This window comes from Crocodylus porosus, unplaced genomic scaffold (assembly GCF_001723895.1).
Source record: "Crocodylus porosus isolate Cpor-Errol unplaced genomic scaffold, CroPor_comp1, whole genome shotgun sequence".
Classification (NCBI taxonomy): Eukaryota; Metazoa; Chordata; order Crocodylia; family Crocodylidae; genus Crocodylus; species Crocodylus porosus.
In genome coordinates, this window is record NW_017728910.1 from 44,326,986 (window position 1) to 44,345,122 (window position 18,137).

At 40.6% G+C, this 18,137-nt stretch overlaps 1 protein-coding gene across 2 annotated transcripts in view; it reads left to right on the forward strand.

Annotated features, from left to right (window-relative positions):
* Positions 1-18,137, forward strand: part of PER2 (period circadian clock 2) — a 63,973-nt gene that overhangs the window by 9,615 nt on the left and 36,221 nt on the right. The window contains exons 2-6 of one of the 2 annotated variants that reach the window (XM_019533095.1): positions 10,502-10,975; positions 12,257-12,319; positions 12,580-12,734; positions 13,682-13,803; positions 17,054-17,255. In XM_019533095.1, the coding sequence (XP_019388640.1) occupies positions 10,719-10,975; positions 12,257-12,319; positions 12,580-12,734; positions 13,682-13,803; positions 17,054-17,255 (799 nt within the window). In that variant the 5' untranslated portion in view covers positions 10,502-10,718. The remainder of the gene's footprint in view (positions 1-10,501; positions 10,976-12,256; positions 12,320-12,579; positions 12,735-13,681; positions 13,804-17,053; positions 17,256-18,137) is intronic. The other variant, XM_019533096.1, reaches the window with a different exon arrangement.

Consider the following 18,137-nt stretch of genomic DNA (forward strand, 5'->3'; position numbering starts at 1 on the left):
ATCACCTACCTGTCTTCTGGCGTGGAAGCTTTGCCCCAAGGTTTGGTGTCATTGGCAAACTTGGCCAGTCCGCTTCTGACTCCAATGTCCACATCATTAATGAAGCTGTTGAACTAAATGTGTCCAAGGACAGAGCCTTGGGGGACCCCACTGATCACAGGACACCATGATGAGCGACTTCCATCAATTAGTACCCTCTGGGTCTGACCACGGAACCAGTTCCCCAGCCAACGGATCATGGTGGACCCAAGGCCACAATTGGCCAGCTTTGCCAAGAGGTGATCATGGGATACCAGATCGAAGGCTTTTTTTTTTTTAAGTCAAGAGATATGACATTAATCTCTTCTCCCTTGTCCAGGTGATATGTCACCTGTTCATAGAAGGAAATGAGATTGGGCAGGCAAGACCTACCCACAACAAACCTGTTCTGGCTGTCCCTTAGGATGTTAGCCTGGGCCAGTCCCTCAAGGATGGCCTCCTTAATAAACTTTTCTAAGATCTTCCCTAGGATAGAGGTCAGGCTGATGGGCCTGTAGTTTGCCGGATCCACTTTCCTCCCTTTCTTGAAGATAGGTACCACATTGACCTTCTTCCAGTCTTTTACAGTCTTTAAATTCTCCTCAGCCTGATGAAGGGTGTATGTGCCCAAAAGCTTTCAAAGAAAGGATTTTTTTTGCTGCTATTTGGTGGTGTAATAAAAGATATCGCATCTGACCCAAGAATTTTGTATACTACTTAAAAACAAGTACCGGCGAGCATACTGTGGTCTTCCGTGTTCACTGGTTTTCCTCCTACCTTTTGTGTTCCTTGAAATATGTCTCTGATCTGTTTACAGAATGTCACAAGGGGAATCTTGGTAGGTTTGGCCCTTATTGACCTAAAGGTATAATTATGACAGAAGTCTGCCTTGCCCTATCTCAGTGCCAGCAGTAGGCAGTCCCATGACATGCAGCTTTCTGGTTCTTTAAATTAGAATTCTGATTCCAAATATAGCTTCCCGAGTAAGCTTGTAGACTGAAAAGGATCTTTCTTTCAGTGAGTCCTACAATGCCTCTATTGCATTCTTTTGAACCTCTTAACCAAGAGCTGTAGAGTTTTGTATTTCTCTTTTGCACTCAACTTTTTCAGGTGCTTACAGATTTTTCAGCCCTATAAATTCCTAGCAGGTACTAGAGAGAGAGTTATATGCTATTTGTTTTACAAAAGGAATTTTCCTAGAAACAATTCTTCAGTAAGTTGTTACAAGGACTAGATTGTAAGCTTTTTTTTGTTTAATTGTCATTGTTTATAAGGAAATTAAAATTATTTGCTACTTAAATGAGTTCCAAATGCCAATTTATGAATAAGACTCTTGAAAAATAATTCAGCTACTATTCTATGTGCTTGTTACCTATAGATATATTTTGCACTCTTCGTCCTATTCTTGAAATTGAAGCTTTGTGACTAGCTATAACTGTGAACTCAGTGTAGGAGAAAATGAGCCCTCAATCAGAACAAAGGGTGTGTCTCAGGAACAGGTCTAACAACCACTGTACTCCTCTTCTTGATGCTTTCAGATTTCATATATAATGTGCATGCATGCAAGCACACAATAAATATATTTATATATAATTAGTGGTATCCCTTTGGTCCCCTTTTTTATATGTTTTACTTAGTTTTAAACATCGTTTATTTATTTATATATTTATTTGGAATATATTGCCTACTAGGACTTTTCCTAGTATCATGACTTTAGGATGTTACATCCTGGTGCTACTTCGGGTCGATATTAAAATGTTATTCCTCTTGCAAGACACTAGTCCTGATGATGGGCATGTGTGATGTCATTTTTGCTTGGAGGCATCCCATATAACTACAGTAAATGCACCAGCTACAAGTCCTTTGATTTCTGTCCCTATATTTGTTGTGTACTTCTTGTCCTCATCCTTTAGCTCTGTTTCCCACTGTGCCTGATGCTGCTGCCCTCCCTGTTTCAGGTGAGCTGCCTTCTGAACTGGAAGCAAAGTACTTGCACAAAAGGCATTTCAAGCAGGCACACTAACACTGCTGGTTGACTAAACTGGTTGGCGTGCCTGCAGCATCTTGTGGGCATATCTATACTGTTTAATTTAGGAAGCAGCCATCCTGTATAAATATATTTTGCTATGGTGCTCTGAGTAACTGCCAACTCTCCTGTACTCCTTTATCCATCAGATGACCTTCTGTAGAGGGCCCTAGCAGTTGCCTGAGTTTAAGTTACCTTGTTTTTATTTTTCCTTGAAGTCAAATATTCTTATTTTTGCTGCTCTTGCACCTTCTCTTCCTTAAAATAATGAACTTTTTATTACTTCAATCCAAGTTGCCTTCTACCTGTAGGTTTTCAATTTGTCTTTTATTTGTCAGAACCAAATCTAAAATAGCTGCTATCCTACTAGCCTCCTCTGCCTTCTGAATGGAAAAATATTGCATTTAGTGCATTTAAGGAACTTGATGGACTGTCCAGCCATGGTGTTTTCCCAGCCATATGTGTAATTTAGAGTCCTTCATTACTACTGGAATCTGTTTGAATATTGCTGATAAATTAGGACTTTTTTTTCTAATCAACTATTTCTTACTCCTGACTTAAGTCATAGAACCCCCCCCCCCCACCTACTATCAACCTTCTGCGAAAAGAGTTTAAAACACTCCTCCCCAGGTGTGTGGGTTAGCGGCCAAAGACACTGTTTCCCTGTGTTAAATGGAACAGACTCTTTCTATTTTCCTTCTAAACAAAACAGTCGTGGTTTAAGAAACCTAAGTGCTCAAACGTTAAAGTCATGCATTCATCTTCTAGATTAGTCTGTCTCTGTCTGGGCCCTTATTCTCAGTTGACCCACATGGGTCCTGAACACCTTCATCTATGCCCTCTGGACCATGTAGTCGCCTCTAATATGGTCATACATACCATGCAACAAGCATAAAGGTCTGGATGAGCCTCTACAACTGTTCTCTCATACATGCTTGGAGCTAAAGTCAAAGACTGCATGCTTCCCAGGGAGGTGGCCAGATTGGCAGAAGGGTACTATCTGTACTAAATGTATTTTTTAAGCATCCTCCTTCACTACCACTTTCTAAGCTTGATACATAGGGGATCTGGGTGAGGGTTGGAGCACTGCCTGATGTGTGAGGTGGTCTATGGCCAGGCTCGGTGTAGCACAGCTGTGATGCTTCTTAGCAGGACCCCTGCAGTCTTCTTCTTTTAAGTCATCGAACTTCTTCCATCCTGGATACTTTGGTTTTTTATGGGGTCGTACAGATCTTTTGCTTTTTACTAAAGATTTCCTGGATGTCTTGATATATTTCCTGTTGAACTCCTTAAGTTCCCATATGCTTCTCGGTGAACTACCTTCTCATGCAGCTTACTTGCTTCTGGAGGGGATTCCAGAAGCAGGCATCTCTCAACAGGATAGTACCACCAAACTGCCTCCTTTTTTGCCAGGGGTGGGAGGAGGATAAATTAAGGCCAAGACCAGGACCTTGACTGGAATCCTCTAGGATGAAAACCTTTGTCTTTAAAGGCTTTCACAGTGCAGGGAGAGGTGCATCAAGATTAGTGACATGTTATTTTCCAACCATTATTGATTCTTCCCTCTGCAGTCCCTGTAATGGATAGGAGGAATTGTCTCCTGTCAGTGAATTTAACTGGCTAGCTTCCTTTGTCTCAGAGTTGTCATAGCTTAGAGTAGTAGTTGTTTTGTATAACTTCTTATAAATGAAATATACTGTGGAGAAAAAACGGAGTGGTTTTAGTCCCAAATCACCCTTTGATAGGTGAATGGAGGGGCGTCCAGGGTGCATTCATGGATTGTGTTGGCTAAAAATCTTCCAGACTGCAGTGCATGAGATTGACTAATACATATATTTATATATGGACAGCACATCTCTAAAAATATCCAGCAAAAACTTCCCTAAATACTTGTATTTCCAAGTAAACTTATGGATAACATGGAAAAAGATCTTCAAAAGGAAACGGTGGATATTACTTATTCCTAAACAGATTTCTTTGGATTAAATCTGTTGTATTGAATTCCCAAGTAAATGCATCAAAACTGGCCACAGTCAAGCTATCGTGTAAAGAATGTAAAATAATCCTTTGCTGATGGTGTATTGGCTGAGACACATGGGACAAAAAGTCTTGCCTGTAATGCCTTAGGAAGGTTAACTGTAAGAAAATTATCTTCATTAGCAGAAGTGAAGCTTAAGAAGTTATGATTTTTGGAAGGGCAGTAGCATAGTGATTAGGTAGCTATTAAGTATCAGACCATTCTTCGGATCTATCACTTCTTTTATGAAGGTAGCAATTTGGAACGTGTCCGCTGAGTAGTGATGCATAGTATATTTTTGCTAGTTTGAATATCTAGCTGAACAGTGGAGATTACATGCCACTTATTAAATGCTACTGGATTTTCATCTAGAAGCAAGCTTGCATTTACCATGTCTTCCAATTTAGGAAGACCAATATAGCAGCTTATTTTAGTTCAGCAAAACTGTTAGTGGTGTTTAGCATCTATGCTATGACAACACTCTTCTTCTATTGATCTCTTCCTCCATAATGAATGAACAGGCATACTGTCGACCTTGATTAGTAGATCTGAAAATTGTGTAACCTCAGTATATTGATAGGAAATCATTTCTTACTTTCTGATTGTCTTTTTAATTGGCTATATTGAGTTTCTAGAAAATAATCTAATAGCAAGAAAATACAGATGTCAGTAGTGATTGTTGAACTAAACGCCCAGTTCTTTCTTCATCTGAAATCTAGATACCCTTTGTAAATCTTCAGCTAAAAGGAATGAGTAATATTTGTTTCTGAGAGCTCAAAATAAGAGAAAAATGTCTGGAAAATTAGTAAGTAGGAGGGTAAGAAAATAATTTTAATTGGGGAATAAAATGGTAGCTACATTTTAAATGAATATAAAATTAAAAATCTGTTAAAAAGCAAAATAGTGGGGTGTGTTAGTTTTTGTTTAGTTTTTTTTTAACTTCAGTCTTCACAAATAGGGTCAGCTACCAGATGACAAGTGCCATGTGGAACAGCAGGTTAGCGATTTAGTGCCCTTCTTCTAAGACAAGGGAAACAAGATCTGGAAAATTACAGAGCAGTCAGTCTGTCCTCAATACCTGGAAAGATTGTGGAGCAGGTTCTCAAGTATTCTGTTGAGAGAGACCTAGATCAGGCATAGGCAGCCTTTTCTGGCTATGGGCCAGACTGACTTGCCCCAGTTTAGAAGCAGGAACATGGGCACTAGGACCCAGCCACTGCTGCCATTGGTAGTTTCTAAACAAATATGAAAATAGATTTGAAAATACAGGCTTTATATGTTTTAATGGGGGGTGGGGAGGGAGAGGATAGCAAATGACTTATGGGGGCAGAGGTGATGTGGCAGGCCTTGGGTTTGAGGGGAGTATTGTCTGATGTTATGTCAACATTTGTTCAGAGTACCTGGGTTTGTCCAGGTTTCCTGTATCTTCTGTCTGAATGAACTTCATTTCCAGCTTGCATGACTCTTTCTTTGTCACTCTAACTTGCAACTTTTAAAATTGACTGTTCTGTAATAATCAGTTCTTAATCTGTATCTTGTTTTGACTGAATATATTTTACTGTTGGCTCCTGTGAACTTGTGCGCACGTGCATCTATATAAAAAAAAAAAAAAAAAACAACACTTAAACACGCTTACCACCCTACACGTACAAAGCCACACATACTGAGCATCCTTGTTTTACCAAGACTTCATATCACAAAAACAATTACATTATAAAAGAATACAACTGCATACATTAAATCCTTAAACAACATGCATCAACTTTGCACAAAAAAACAAACCCTTACAGAAATATTCTCTTTATACAAAACCCCATGAAAAACTGTTGCCTCAGTAAGTACCTGAAATTCTCTGCCTATCAGTCCTTTCTGGTTTAGTGAAACAAGTATGTCTAGTCCTTTTTCCTCCATTTCTTTTCCAGCTCTTCCTCTGTGATCTCTTCCTTGTCCCAATCGATGTAGTAATTCAGTTCATGCAGCCCCAGCTTCAGGCACTCTTTCAGTGAACTTCAAACCCTTAAAAACCCTAAGCTTTCTTACTTCTCATAGACTAGTTTTAATACATGCTAATAAAGTCCTTAATAATGTTTCCTCAGGTCCCTTTTGATATGGGTCCATACAGCACCGTCTCCAATGCTAATGGCAGGTTTATTTTGGTGATGCTCAGAAAGCAGCAGACCCTTTCCCCCCCCACTGCCTTTGCATGTGTACATTCCCAAAAAACATCCCACTTTCTTCTTCCCTGCATCTCTTGCTTGGGCACTTGGGGCTTGTCAAGCCCCATCTGTGTGGTGCCTCTCACCAGCAAGATTTCATACAACAATCCACGCTAGGTCAGCATGTTCCCCTTTAGTTGCCACACCCATGGACTCTTCGAAGAGGTCTGATTACCTCAAAATAGCAGCTGTGTAAAATTGGGTTATACATGCTTCTTTCCCTTCTGCTTCCATTATTGCCTGGCATAATATGTTTACATATTTTGAATAGAAGAACAATCCCAAGTCTGGCAGCCTCTATTTCCCCAATCTCTCTTGCTTTCTAAAGTTCAGATCAAGCCAACCTTCCTCTTCTGGCATTCCAAAAGAACATGCATTTCCCTCCTGTACTCTTGCTATCTGCTGCCGTGTTGGTGGAATTGCAGTTCCCATAGGTAGAATTAATTGGCAATAGCAGAGCCTTGACCAGTACCACTTTTCTGACAGAGGACAGTATCCTTCCCGGAGCATAACTAAAATATTTGTTGTAGCTTTGCCATCACCTTTTCCTGTGCTATATTACCCAACTTCTCCAAGTCCCTCCAGTTCCCTGCTCCCTGTTATGGTGCTTTTCAGTCTATTTAGTCTTCTTCCTCCCAGTACCTTTACTCCACTTGCAACCTTGTCTTTTCTTGTTCTTTGTGCTAACACTTCCATGCCCCACACACATAGTGGTGACAAGGGACACCATTGTCACACCCCTGTATGGATTTTAAAGGCACCTCCTTAGGTGCCCATTAATTTAGACTTAACTCTTCTCTATATAATAGGTTATCCGACATATAAATTTCTCTGGGAACCTCATTTTCCTACCACTTTGAATACACAATCATGATCCACTCTGTTGTATACTTTTTTTTAGGTCTAGGCTTACTATAATTGTTTTTGGTTTACTCTCTTGGATTTGGGACTGTATCTCTGATCACTTGGGTTTCAGAGAGCTTTCTACATGCTTGGTCTTCATTTATTATCCTCCGGAGGTTTTTCCTCGTCCTCAAAGCCAGCATCTTGGTCATTAACTTTATACTTCAGGAGTGTAATTGGGCTCCAGTTCTTCAGGAGTTTCTTCTGTCCTTTCTTAAAGAGTAAGATCACAATGCCTCTTGTAAAATTTTTCCTTGCCTCTCCTGTTTCCTTAAAAACATCCACTATATCCCTCCCTACCCATGCCCAAAATTCCTTGTAAAATTCCACCGGCAGTCCATCTGCTCCTGGTGATTTCCCTCTTTTAAAAAGTTTCTAAACACTCCTCCACTTCCTAATCTTTTCTTTATCTTTTCTTCCAACATCTTTGCTGCTTCATCCTCTAATTTTTCTTTAGTCTCTTTCAAGAAATCTTTCATCTTCTTGTCTATTTCTTCCTTCTGGATTAACTCTTCATGAAATCTCATCACCTCCAACACCTCCCCCTACTTTTCCCCCTGGGCACTATCACCTTCCTGTATTACTTTAAGCTCTTTCTTGCCTTTCCTTTTGTCAAAATATTGGAACCACTCTTCATTTTCTCCTACCCAGGGTTCTTGTGTTAAGAATACTTTCTCTCATCTTTTCTTTTAACCCAAGTTTCTATCTCTTGCATTGGTTCTTCTAGTTCTTCTCATACCTGTCTTCCTTCTGCAACTTATTTTAGCAGCTCCTGCATCTTTCTTTGCAGCTCTCTGAGCTCTCTTGTTCTTTTCTGTGCACATCTTCAGCCTTCCTTCCTGAAGACTTCTCTCATCTTCTTCTTCACCTTCATATACCATTCTGTAGTACTCCCCAAATATTTCTTAAGTATTCATCTGGTATGATCTTAGCCAAAAAGGCCAAGATACTGATGAGGACCTTCCACAAATTTTTTTAAGAATGTTTCTAGATAGTTGTATCTATAGAGATATCTCTATAGATATACAGATACACAGCATAAGCTTTCCTTCACACCTTAAACTTCATTTAAAGCCTGCACACCCATTAAAATAGATGTTCCCACAGTCCTTTCCCTAACACATTCTCTTAGTTCTTGCCCCAGTGTTGGGGTTTACGTTCTCAGCTCGTTCACTGTCCTTGTTGCTGTCGCTTTTGCTGTTGCTTCCACTGCTGCTATCATCATTGCTGTCTCAAGGTCTGGTTATATTGCTGTCGCCTTCATTATCCCTGACCCCTCTGCCTCTTGGAGTGTCTTTGATCAGCCTTTGCCAAGTGTCCCTTTGCTAGGTGGAGTTGGCTGCATCTTCTCCAACCTCTCCCACTGATTTCGGGTAGTTGGACTGGAGTTCCCTCAGAAACATTTTAACATGGTCTGTTTCCTCAAGCTGCAAGTGTCTGTACATCAGTAGGTTCCTGCAGTTTCATGGGGTGTTGCTGATGCTGGACACGAATTGGTCAAAGCCGGTTGGTTAGTCAAATGTCTGTACAGCGCTGCCTCCCTTGTCATCAGCCTGACTCATGTCACCTCTTTGCGGAGCCGGTTTACCTTTTTCCACACACCACTGATGTAGGAACAGAGCCGTAGGAGGTGGTCGATGGTCTCTCTTGTACCTTGGCTGATTTCCCTGGGGCAGGTGGGTCAAGTCTCTTGCCCCTCTGTGTCTCCATGCCCTCATTGAGAGTGCGCAGTGAGCCATTAGCCAGTTCATTTCTCTGTGCTCCTTTTGTAGGTCCTTCTGGAATATCTGGTCCCAGACAGCCTGGCAGTCATTTTTGGGAAGCAGCTCCACAGTCAATAGCTTGTCTCCTGTCTCTTCCTATAGTTGACATAGTCACTGGGCTTTCCTTTTGTAACCTGTACTCATTCAGGACCCTATAGAACCAGGGGTGTTCCATGGTCCCTGGTTTCCTGTTGGTTGGTGCATATACCCCCCACTGTCTCAGAAGGTGACCTGCAAAATACTTGATGAGACAGGCTGTTTTGGTCTCTGGTCCAGACACCAGCTTCCAGATCTGGCTTGTGTACAACGCTTGCAGGAACAGGTGGATGTCTGGCATCCCCCTGCCTCATGTCCATTTCTTCTTGTATAGGGTCTTCCTTGCTGCTATCTCCATTCTGGATCCCTGAAAGAAAATGCATATGGCTCTGGATTCCACAAGGATAGGTCCATGCAGTCTCTCTGAAGAAGCTGTGTGGTAGTGCCCATTGTGCTCAGTCTCCCTCAGCTTTAACTCTTTTTTTATGTCATGTTGAGACACTACAGTGATTACACATCAACTTCCTTTTGACTTCTACAGCTGAACTGTACCTTTCTTTCCAATTTCCCATGATACCTATTGCTTCACTAGCTTTAAATGTCTGGCAAACATCTCCAAATAGAGCCCCAAACAATTCACTCAGAATCCCTTTATCATCAGCCCTTCTCTCAGCCTATTGAGTATGATTGATTAGTGTGGCCGCACCTGCCATGAGATAGAGCCGTTCCAGGTTGTCCTGCACCTCATTTGCATATATATATTGGAGGGTCCCAGGACTCGTGACTAAAACATCACGTTTCAGTCATGAGTGGTGCGATAATTAGCACGTAGATCCTTTGAGGGGGTATGGTTACACACACACACATTGAGCAGCAATGACCTGTGGGGTCACTATGACTGGAAATGCTATTGACTCTGCTGTGGCCCATCCCAGTTGAACTGTATGGTAAATCATGAGCCTTTCAGATTTGGACTAACATCACATATAGTTTGTCTTCACATATCTGTAGATGCAAAAATGCGAAAGCTTAAATGTGTTATGGAGTACCTGTGCTAAAACTTGTAGCAGTTTCAAAAAAGATAAAAATGCATCAATCCTGGATGAATTAAATACTAGAAGCATTTTTATTTCAAAGTCAGTGTTTTCAGATTTGCCCCTCACTTCCACGTGTTCAGGGAGAGCAGTGTCTGAAAGTAAGGAGGGGCAAGAAGCTGGGGAGTAGAGGGCAAGGGGGCCACCTGACACCCCCCCCCCTTTCTCCTCCCCGATTTATTTTCCCTTCTATAGCTGGGGGGGGGGGGGGGGGGAGATAAATTCAAGATAAATTTCCGTAGTGAAATTGTATGCATAGAAAACTATAACAAATATATACCTTTTCCCCATATTGAATCTAATTGTGGGGGTTATCTTATATTCAGGGTGCTCTTGTTTTCAAGTAAATACATTATTTAATTTTAAAGGAAGTTGAATGTTACAGCCGACTGTTCAACCTAGTTTTACTTTTTTCTCCTCCTTCTTAGGCTCCTGCATTCACGTTCCAAGACTGCAAATCTTGTATGCAGAGAAAAAGTATGAATACGACTTGACTGATTCTTGATCTCTGAAAGTATTTCTGCATGTGCAGTGGGATGTATTAAGATCAGGAATTCTGCTGTAGCACTGAGGGAGAAGAACCGTGAGCAACATCTTGAAATCATTTAAATATATTTCTTAGTCTCAGAAAAGCAATAATACAACATGAATGGATATTCTGAACTTGCAAATAACCATAGTCAAATGCTTGCTGAGGAGACTAACATTCAAACAAAGCCTGAACAACATCAGGATGCTCTTCAGGAGGATATTGAGATGAGCAGTGGTTCTAGTGGTAATGACTTCAGTGGAAATGACACAAATGAAAACTACTCCAGTGGGCATGATTCTCATGGCAATGAATCAGATGAAAATGGGAAAGATTCAGCAATGCTTTTGGAGTCTTTAGACTGTCATAAAAGGTAGTATATCAGTTTAATCTCATTCTTTTTCTATGTTAAGTCTTACAGTATAATCTACTGTTAGATTAATGTCTGCCATGTAACTTGTTTGGCTGTATTCATATGCTTAGTCTTCTTTATCCTTGTATACATTCATTATTAATTTTTTTTTCCCTTCACAATTTCACACTGTAATAGATAGGTAATATATTGTATTCTTTTAGTTCTTTTTAATTTGAGAAAATAGTACTGCAGTTCCTTTTGGACACAGGATGATGTGACTGTATGATAACTTCAGTGCAGGAAAACTAATGAAAATATTGCTGGAAGCATGGGCAACTGGTGCTGCCTTAGTCAGGGGGGCATGTGTCAGTGACTGGGGGGGTCCTCCTCAGCCAGTCCCCTCGACCAGGGCTGGAGTGGGGGTGGTTCCCCATGGCCTATGACTGGGTAGAGGTCCTCCACAGCCAGTTGCAATACAACCAGTCGTTGCAGCTGCTTCCAGAAGTCACTACAGCCACTTCTGGGAGCGGCACAGCACTCCACTCCCCGGCTGGTGCTTGCAAGGGGGCACTGGTGCTCCTGCCTGCCCTCCCCCCACCCATCGCCTAAGTGGGGAGCATGGCTGGTCAGGAGGGTTCATCGGCGCTCTCAGGAGGTGCACATTGACGCTGTCTGGAAATATACTGAAGAAGGTTTGTATTTATATTTCCTGCTTAAAGCAAATAGATCCATGAAAGAAGGTTGTTGATGGCTTATTTCCACTCTCCATGTCTTAATCCTGAATTTAAAATGCAGAATATGATTTTATTTGCATATTAAACCCAAGGCTAAAATGTTGAAATACTGCATCTAATATTAATCTGTATCAGAACAGGGTGTTAAACTCAAATTACACTTGCCTCACGAAAATCTGTTTTCTTGCCAATATGTCTAGTTGGTTAACTGCAGGGGTATTGTTAGTTAGTGGCTTCTTTTCTTTTATTTTCCTTTTTTTCTTTTTTTAAGAGCTTGTGAATCACTTTTATCATGATGGGGAATTAAGACATGAAGCCAAGATAAACTTTTCCATTTAATGATGTCAGTGACACCCATGCCTATTTTAGAATTCCAGGTTTATTGCCTACTGAATGGTGGTAGACCATAATGTACCATAGACTGAAGCTGTTCCTTTTGCCAGTTTACCTGGTATAAGCTTTGGTTTGGTATACATTAACTTTTTAATTTTCTACTGTTTATTTTAAAGCTAAACCTAAAGACAGCACCTGACTCTTTATTTAACACCTTCAGTTTTTCTTGCAGCTCAAATGCATTTAACCTGATGATTGCAAACTCTGAACATAATCAGTCTACCAGTGGATGCAGGTAAATTTAAAATGCATTACACTTAATGTTTAACATTTTATTTTTGTTCGCAACAATAATGAGCCAATTTAAATTTGGTAAACTTGGTGGTGTAACTAGTTATTACAAACCCAAAACATTTTTGATGCCATATACTTCTGAAACTAATTAGGGTAGCTCTACAAGGTATTTGGTGTTATGTTACAAATGTCAAAAGGCTTTGGGTTTCTCTAATGTGTAATAGTTTAAACATGAAAATAATCTTTATTTTAATTTTGTAGCAGTGAGCAGTCCACAAAAGCCAAAACACAAAAGGAATTGATGAAAACATTGCAAGAACTAAAAGCCCACCTCCCATCTAAAAAGAGAATTAAAGGCAAATCTAGTGTCCTGACAACACTGAAATATGCACTTAAGAGCATTAAACAAGTTAAAGGTAAGCAAGGTTGAAACTTCTAAGAATGCCTGATTTGAGAAAAGCAAACTCTTGAACTAGCATTGGAATCTTTCTTTTATGTAAAGGGAATCATAGAAAATTAGGGTTGGAAGGGACCTCTGGAGGTCATCTAATCCAGCGTTTCCCAACTTTTTCCATCCCAATGGACACTTAAAGGAAAAATTGCATCACACTGCCCCCTCCTCCTGCCCCCAACAGGTAATGCAGTCGCTGTCCCCTGCCCCATGCTGCTGCTGCTCCACAAAGCTGGGGTGGGGGGTGGGGGTTGTGCCTGGCACTGGCTGGAGCCACGCCACCCAGGAGTATTACGGACAGAGCGTTCATTTATTCATTTATTGTGTGACTTTTCCAAAATTCCGTGGCACACCTGGCCATGTCTGATGGCACACCAGTGCACTGCGGCACACTGGTTGGGAAATGCTGGTCTAAGTTCGCGATGACTGAAAAGAACCTAAAGCTAGTATAGTTGTGGTTTGTTTGTTTGCTTTAATGAGTTGAATTGCTAACCCCCAGTAACTTACATGGTTTTGTGTTTCTTTCACTTGCCAAAAGTACTGATATTTTTCTTTTAGAGAAATCAGGTAGGGCAAGATACTTAATTCAAATAAAAATACACTTAGCATGTAGGTTGTACAAGAATTGTTATATTGATTGTGAAGCACATGGCTGATTAACTTGGTGAATTTAAATTGTATAACACTCCACTGAGTTAGATAAGTTTCTCCAAGTTGTAGATAAGGAAACAGTATTAAAGAGAAATTTATTGTCTCTTCTCATGGTAGAATTTGGGATAGAATCCAGTTTTCCCAACCGCCTGTCCTAAATCTAACCCCCAAAAATCTTGGTTTCTAAATGGGCAGTTAGTGTTAACAAGTACATTTTGAAATGTGCATGTAGACAGTATTAAGTACTTCTTTTATTTATAGCCAATGAAGAATATTACCAATTATTGATGACAAATGAAAGCCATCCTTCTGGTCTTGATGTGTCCTCCTATACAATTGAAGAAGTTCAGAACATCACTTCGGAATACATCATGAAAAATGCAGTGAGTATGTGGATTCTGGACCACATTTTATATTTGTGTTTTTAATTGTTGAGAATGGATGGAGTTTTTAAGGAAGACATACATGTATTATGTGCTTATTAATAGCCTTTTTTAGCTGGCCCTAAACAGTATAATCTGAAGAATCTCTCATCTGCGGTAGTAAAAAATTGATCATATTGGGTACCACAACTATATTAAATTTTTCCAGATATTGCATGAATAAAATTCAAAGGACCTCCCCATCTCTGTTCTAATGTCTTGTTTTGCAGAAGATGGGGTAAGTAGGATATGCCACATTTGAGCTTGTAATCCCCCTGAAAGCCCATGTCTTGGCCGGGGTGGGGGGAAGCAGGGGGAAGATGGGAATAAACCAGGAAACAGGTCAGCAAGTAAGAGGGAAGAAACTCGGAAAGAACATTGAGAAAGACAGGCACTCTCCACTCTTCTCCATCTCAATCCTTTCAAAGAAGTTAAGGGAGGAAGTTCTGGGCTTTTCAGTAACCTCTCCAGTGTGTAAACTAGAAAGGGTGGGGATGTGCAGCCAGAGACCTCTGCAACCTTCTTCACAAGAGGGAATTGGAGGCAGCATAAGAACTGAAGTATAACTTTCCTAAACTTTATCTGAAAATGGGATCAGAACAGATATGGGGCAAGGTCTAGCTTCTTTGGAGGAGACGAGAGGCCACTAGGAAGTAGGGGGTGCCTTTTTACCTCTGGTTACTTTTCAGAGGGTACAAAGGAGATCGCTGAGCTTCCTGCATATACATGAGACTTTGTGGTCTGTATAGGCAGGTGGAGAGGCTTCTTTGCATGTCTGGATCTTTTGCGTTGATGGAGGGGTGGAGTGGGGATAATTCTTCCTAGCCCACCATTTACTATTGGAAATTCTACCTCTTGAAATATGAGCTTACAGAAAACATGCCTGGGTAGGCAGGTTGTTCCAAAACTGTCCCTTGTGGGCTTCTTTGCTGCCTTGTGAAATATTTACTGGTTATTGTCAGGATACTGAACTGGATAATCATATGTGATCAGTCCTGGAAATGATTTCTCCTGAGTGTTATTCATATGAACATTTTGGTGTGAGGCGTGCATGTACTTGTGCTCAGAGGCTTTAGGTGGCCCCTGGTATATGTTAGCCTTACCATTCTGCTTGGTGCACAGGATGTGAAGAGCAGCAAATGCTTGTTGTATCTTGGTCCCTCTCAATCTCTTCTTCAATGCAAATCAGTGTTTCTGTTATTAGTTTCAGCCTGTAGCAAACTTTTAAAACCTCAACAATTTAGCTTTTTCCTTTTCTGTTATCTACTGGCAACTTGTTAGCTGCCTTATGCAAAATAACCCCCAGCTTTCCCTGAATGGCCCCATTCAGGGTTTCCTGAATTCAAGGTATTGTGCCTCATACAGCAGACCTATCCCAGTGAATGATGGCTAAGTGTGTTTAGTGCCTGGGAGAGTTGTATATTCCAGGAACATGCTTCATCTGTAAACCGCTCATCTTCCAAACCTGCAAGAAGAAGAAGGTGAGACTATATAGATTCAGGCATCCCCTGAGTATACTTCCAGGTAACCAGAGTACTAGTACAATCTGCTTACCTCAAGAATTCCAACTTCAGTTAAAGAGAAATTGTCTCGACTAAAGAGAGAGGGTAGTTGAAGGGGTAAATCCCCACCACAGTGAGCTCCTGGACAAAGAAGTCTCCTTTGCACCAGCCAGTTCCTAACAGCTGCAGTTCTGAGTGGTTCTTGATAACAGCTCATACCCACGACAGTGGAAAAGACCTGGCACTGAGGCACTGATTCTTGAGACCAGAGATTTGTATGGTGTCCTTCTGAGGACCTAACTCTTAGTCACTGTCCTGACTTTGCTGATGAGTGAAGAATTGTCCTCTGCACGAAACCCTGCTACAGAACTGCAGTGACTTCACCATACTTCCAAGCACCGTGGTTTATTAGAGTAGCCAATGTTACCAGCCCAATACGTGGCACTGGCAGAATTTTGCAGCAGCTTAAGTCATCATTGCTCTTAAAATGAATTTAATGGTGGAGAGAGAATTGAGGCATAGCAGGTACATGTTGTCTTCTGTGCCTTCAGTACAAAGGTCAAGTAACAGTAGGTTGTGGGCATACCATACTGTGGATCAAAGAAATGGCTGATCTTGGGTTCATGAGGCTCATGCATGCTCCACATTGGAATGTTCACATGGATAAATCATCTCTAACTTCAATAACTCCTAAAATAAGTTGGCTTTTTTTTCCCCCACTGTATGTCTATGAGTAGCTAAAGGTTGTCCAAAAAAGCTATAGTAGACATAATGAGATGGTTAAGAAAAAAATCCTATAAAACATAGCCTGATTATCAAGAAACATTCATCTATGCTGAAATCATTTGGACTTTGGAATAGTCACCCAACAGCTTTGCTACCGCTTCCTTTTTCTTGGGACATAAAAAATGGGACTGGATAATGTGCCGAGGCACAAGCTATTTGCCACAGATTGGACACCTCTGGTTGACCCAATAATTTTCTGTTTTCCAATTTTTGTATCAGCCATTTCATCATTGACTACTCTGCTAAATTATTAAACACTTTGACTCGCATTCAGTTTGCCCAAGGGAAACATCATGATGATGTGCCATGTTTGAGACCCTGTATAGATTTATTTCATAAAATACGTCCTTTGATGTTATGGGAGGAACTGTATTGATCAGTTCTGAAATTATACAGTATAGATGAGGACTTTTTTGAGCCATGTCTATACTTTCAATTAATGTTCTTTTAGGTAATGCACATTAAATCTAGTACCTCCATTGCAAGATACTAGAAAAATGCACATTAGCCCGTTTTAATGTGCATTAGTTAAAGAGCATGGGGTTTTTTTGTGATGCCTTAATGTGTATTAAAATAGGCTAATGTGCATTAAAGCGCACACATGCATGTGGACAGTTTCTAGTAAAAATCTGCAACCAGTTGTTGAAACAATAAGTAAAGGCAATAGCACAGGTCAGGAAGCATGTGTTATCCCAGTTAGGTTCATCTTATAGTTTAAAATGTATTTTGAGGCCTCATGCATCTTACAGCATATTTTGTGTAATAATGTCTTGTAAATTACAAATATTGCTCATTTTATCTGTCAGCATCAAATGAACTCTGGTTTGAAGGTACAAATACTTTAGTGTGTTAAACTCCATCAGTATATAGATGGACAATGTTTTTCATTGTCTAAACTATTTGAAATTTTGTTTATTGCTTAGGACATGTTTGCTGTAGCAGTTTCCCTGGTTACTGGGGAAATCTTGTACATCTCTGATCAAGCGGCCTCTATCCTCCGCTGTAAGAGAGACTATTTTAAAAATGCCAAGTTTGTGGAGTTCTTGGCACCTCAGGATGTCAGCGTGTTCTACAGCTCTACTACTCCTTACAGGCTGCCATCATGGAGTATTTGCAATGGAGCTGGTAAGTATTCTCAGAACTGAATATATATATTTGACTATAATTCAGTAATGTAAGTGGGGAGCTGGGGTGACTTGGATGCTGTGGTGCACAGTTGGCAGTTAAGAGGTTCCAAGTTTGAGGCCATAGCAGATATGCTCATGGCATAGCCATGTCAGATTACAGCAAATCTGCATATTCTGCTACAAACCTTGTCACAAAGATATATGAGAAGGACATAATGTGTAAGTGCACTCATTTGTTTGAAGTTGTTATACCTGTCCCAGCAAATGACTCTCTCAACTCATTTAATCCAGTTAATAGATGAAACCTGCTAATTCTAAATCAAGTGGAATGGGGAACTCTAATTAGGTGACCGGACGACTATGCTGGTACGCTGGATTCGTTTGCCTTTTTGCTTGCAGTCCGCACAAAGGCACCGGTTTTTTGTTTTTGGAGGGTTTTTTTCCCCCATGCAAAACTAGTTTTGAAGCATGGAAGAATGCTTTTTGTCTTTGACTGGCTATGATTTGAATATCAGAGTTTATAAATTTATTGGATTAAAGCTTTATTTAGGAGAATTTTCGAACACTGCATTAGCACCAGGCAGAAGAGATTTTTAAGTAGGTGCCGATCGTTTTGGATCTTGGTGTATGCGTGAAAGTTGGCCTATTGAGCAGAACAGAGTAATGATCAGCTACTTGAGTCTAGAGTGCAGGTTGCCTATTAGATCATCATGGCTTATCTTAAGGGGTTTTACGTTGTTTGAATTTCTTCCATTTTAGCCTTCACATAATACAAATATAACTGCAAGATTTCATAGATTTCACAGACATCAGGGCTGGAAGGGACCTCGGGAGATCATCGAGTCCAGCCCCCTGCCCAAAGGGCAGGAAGTCAGCTGGG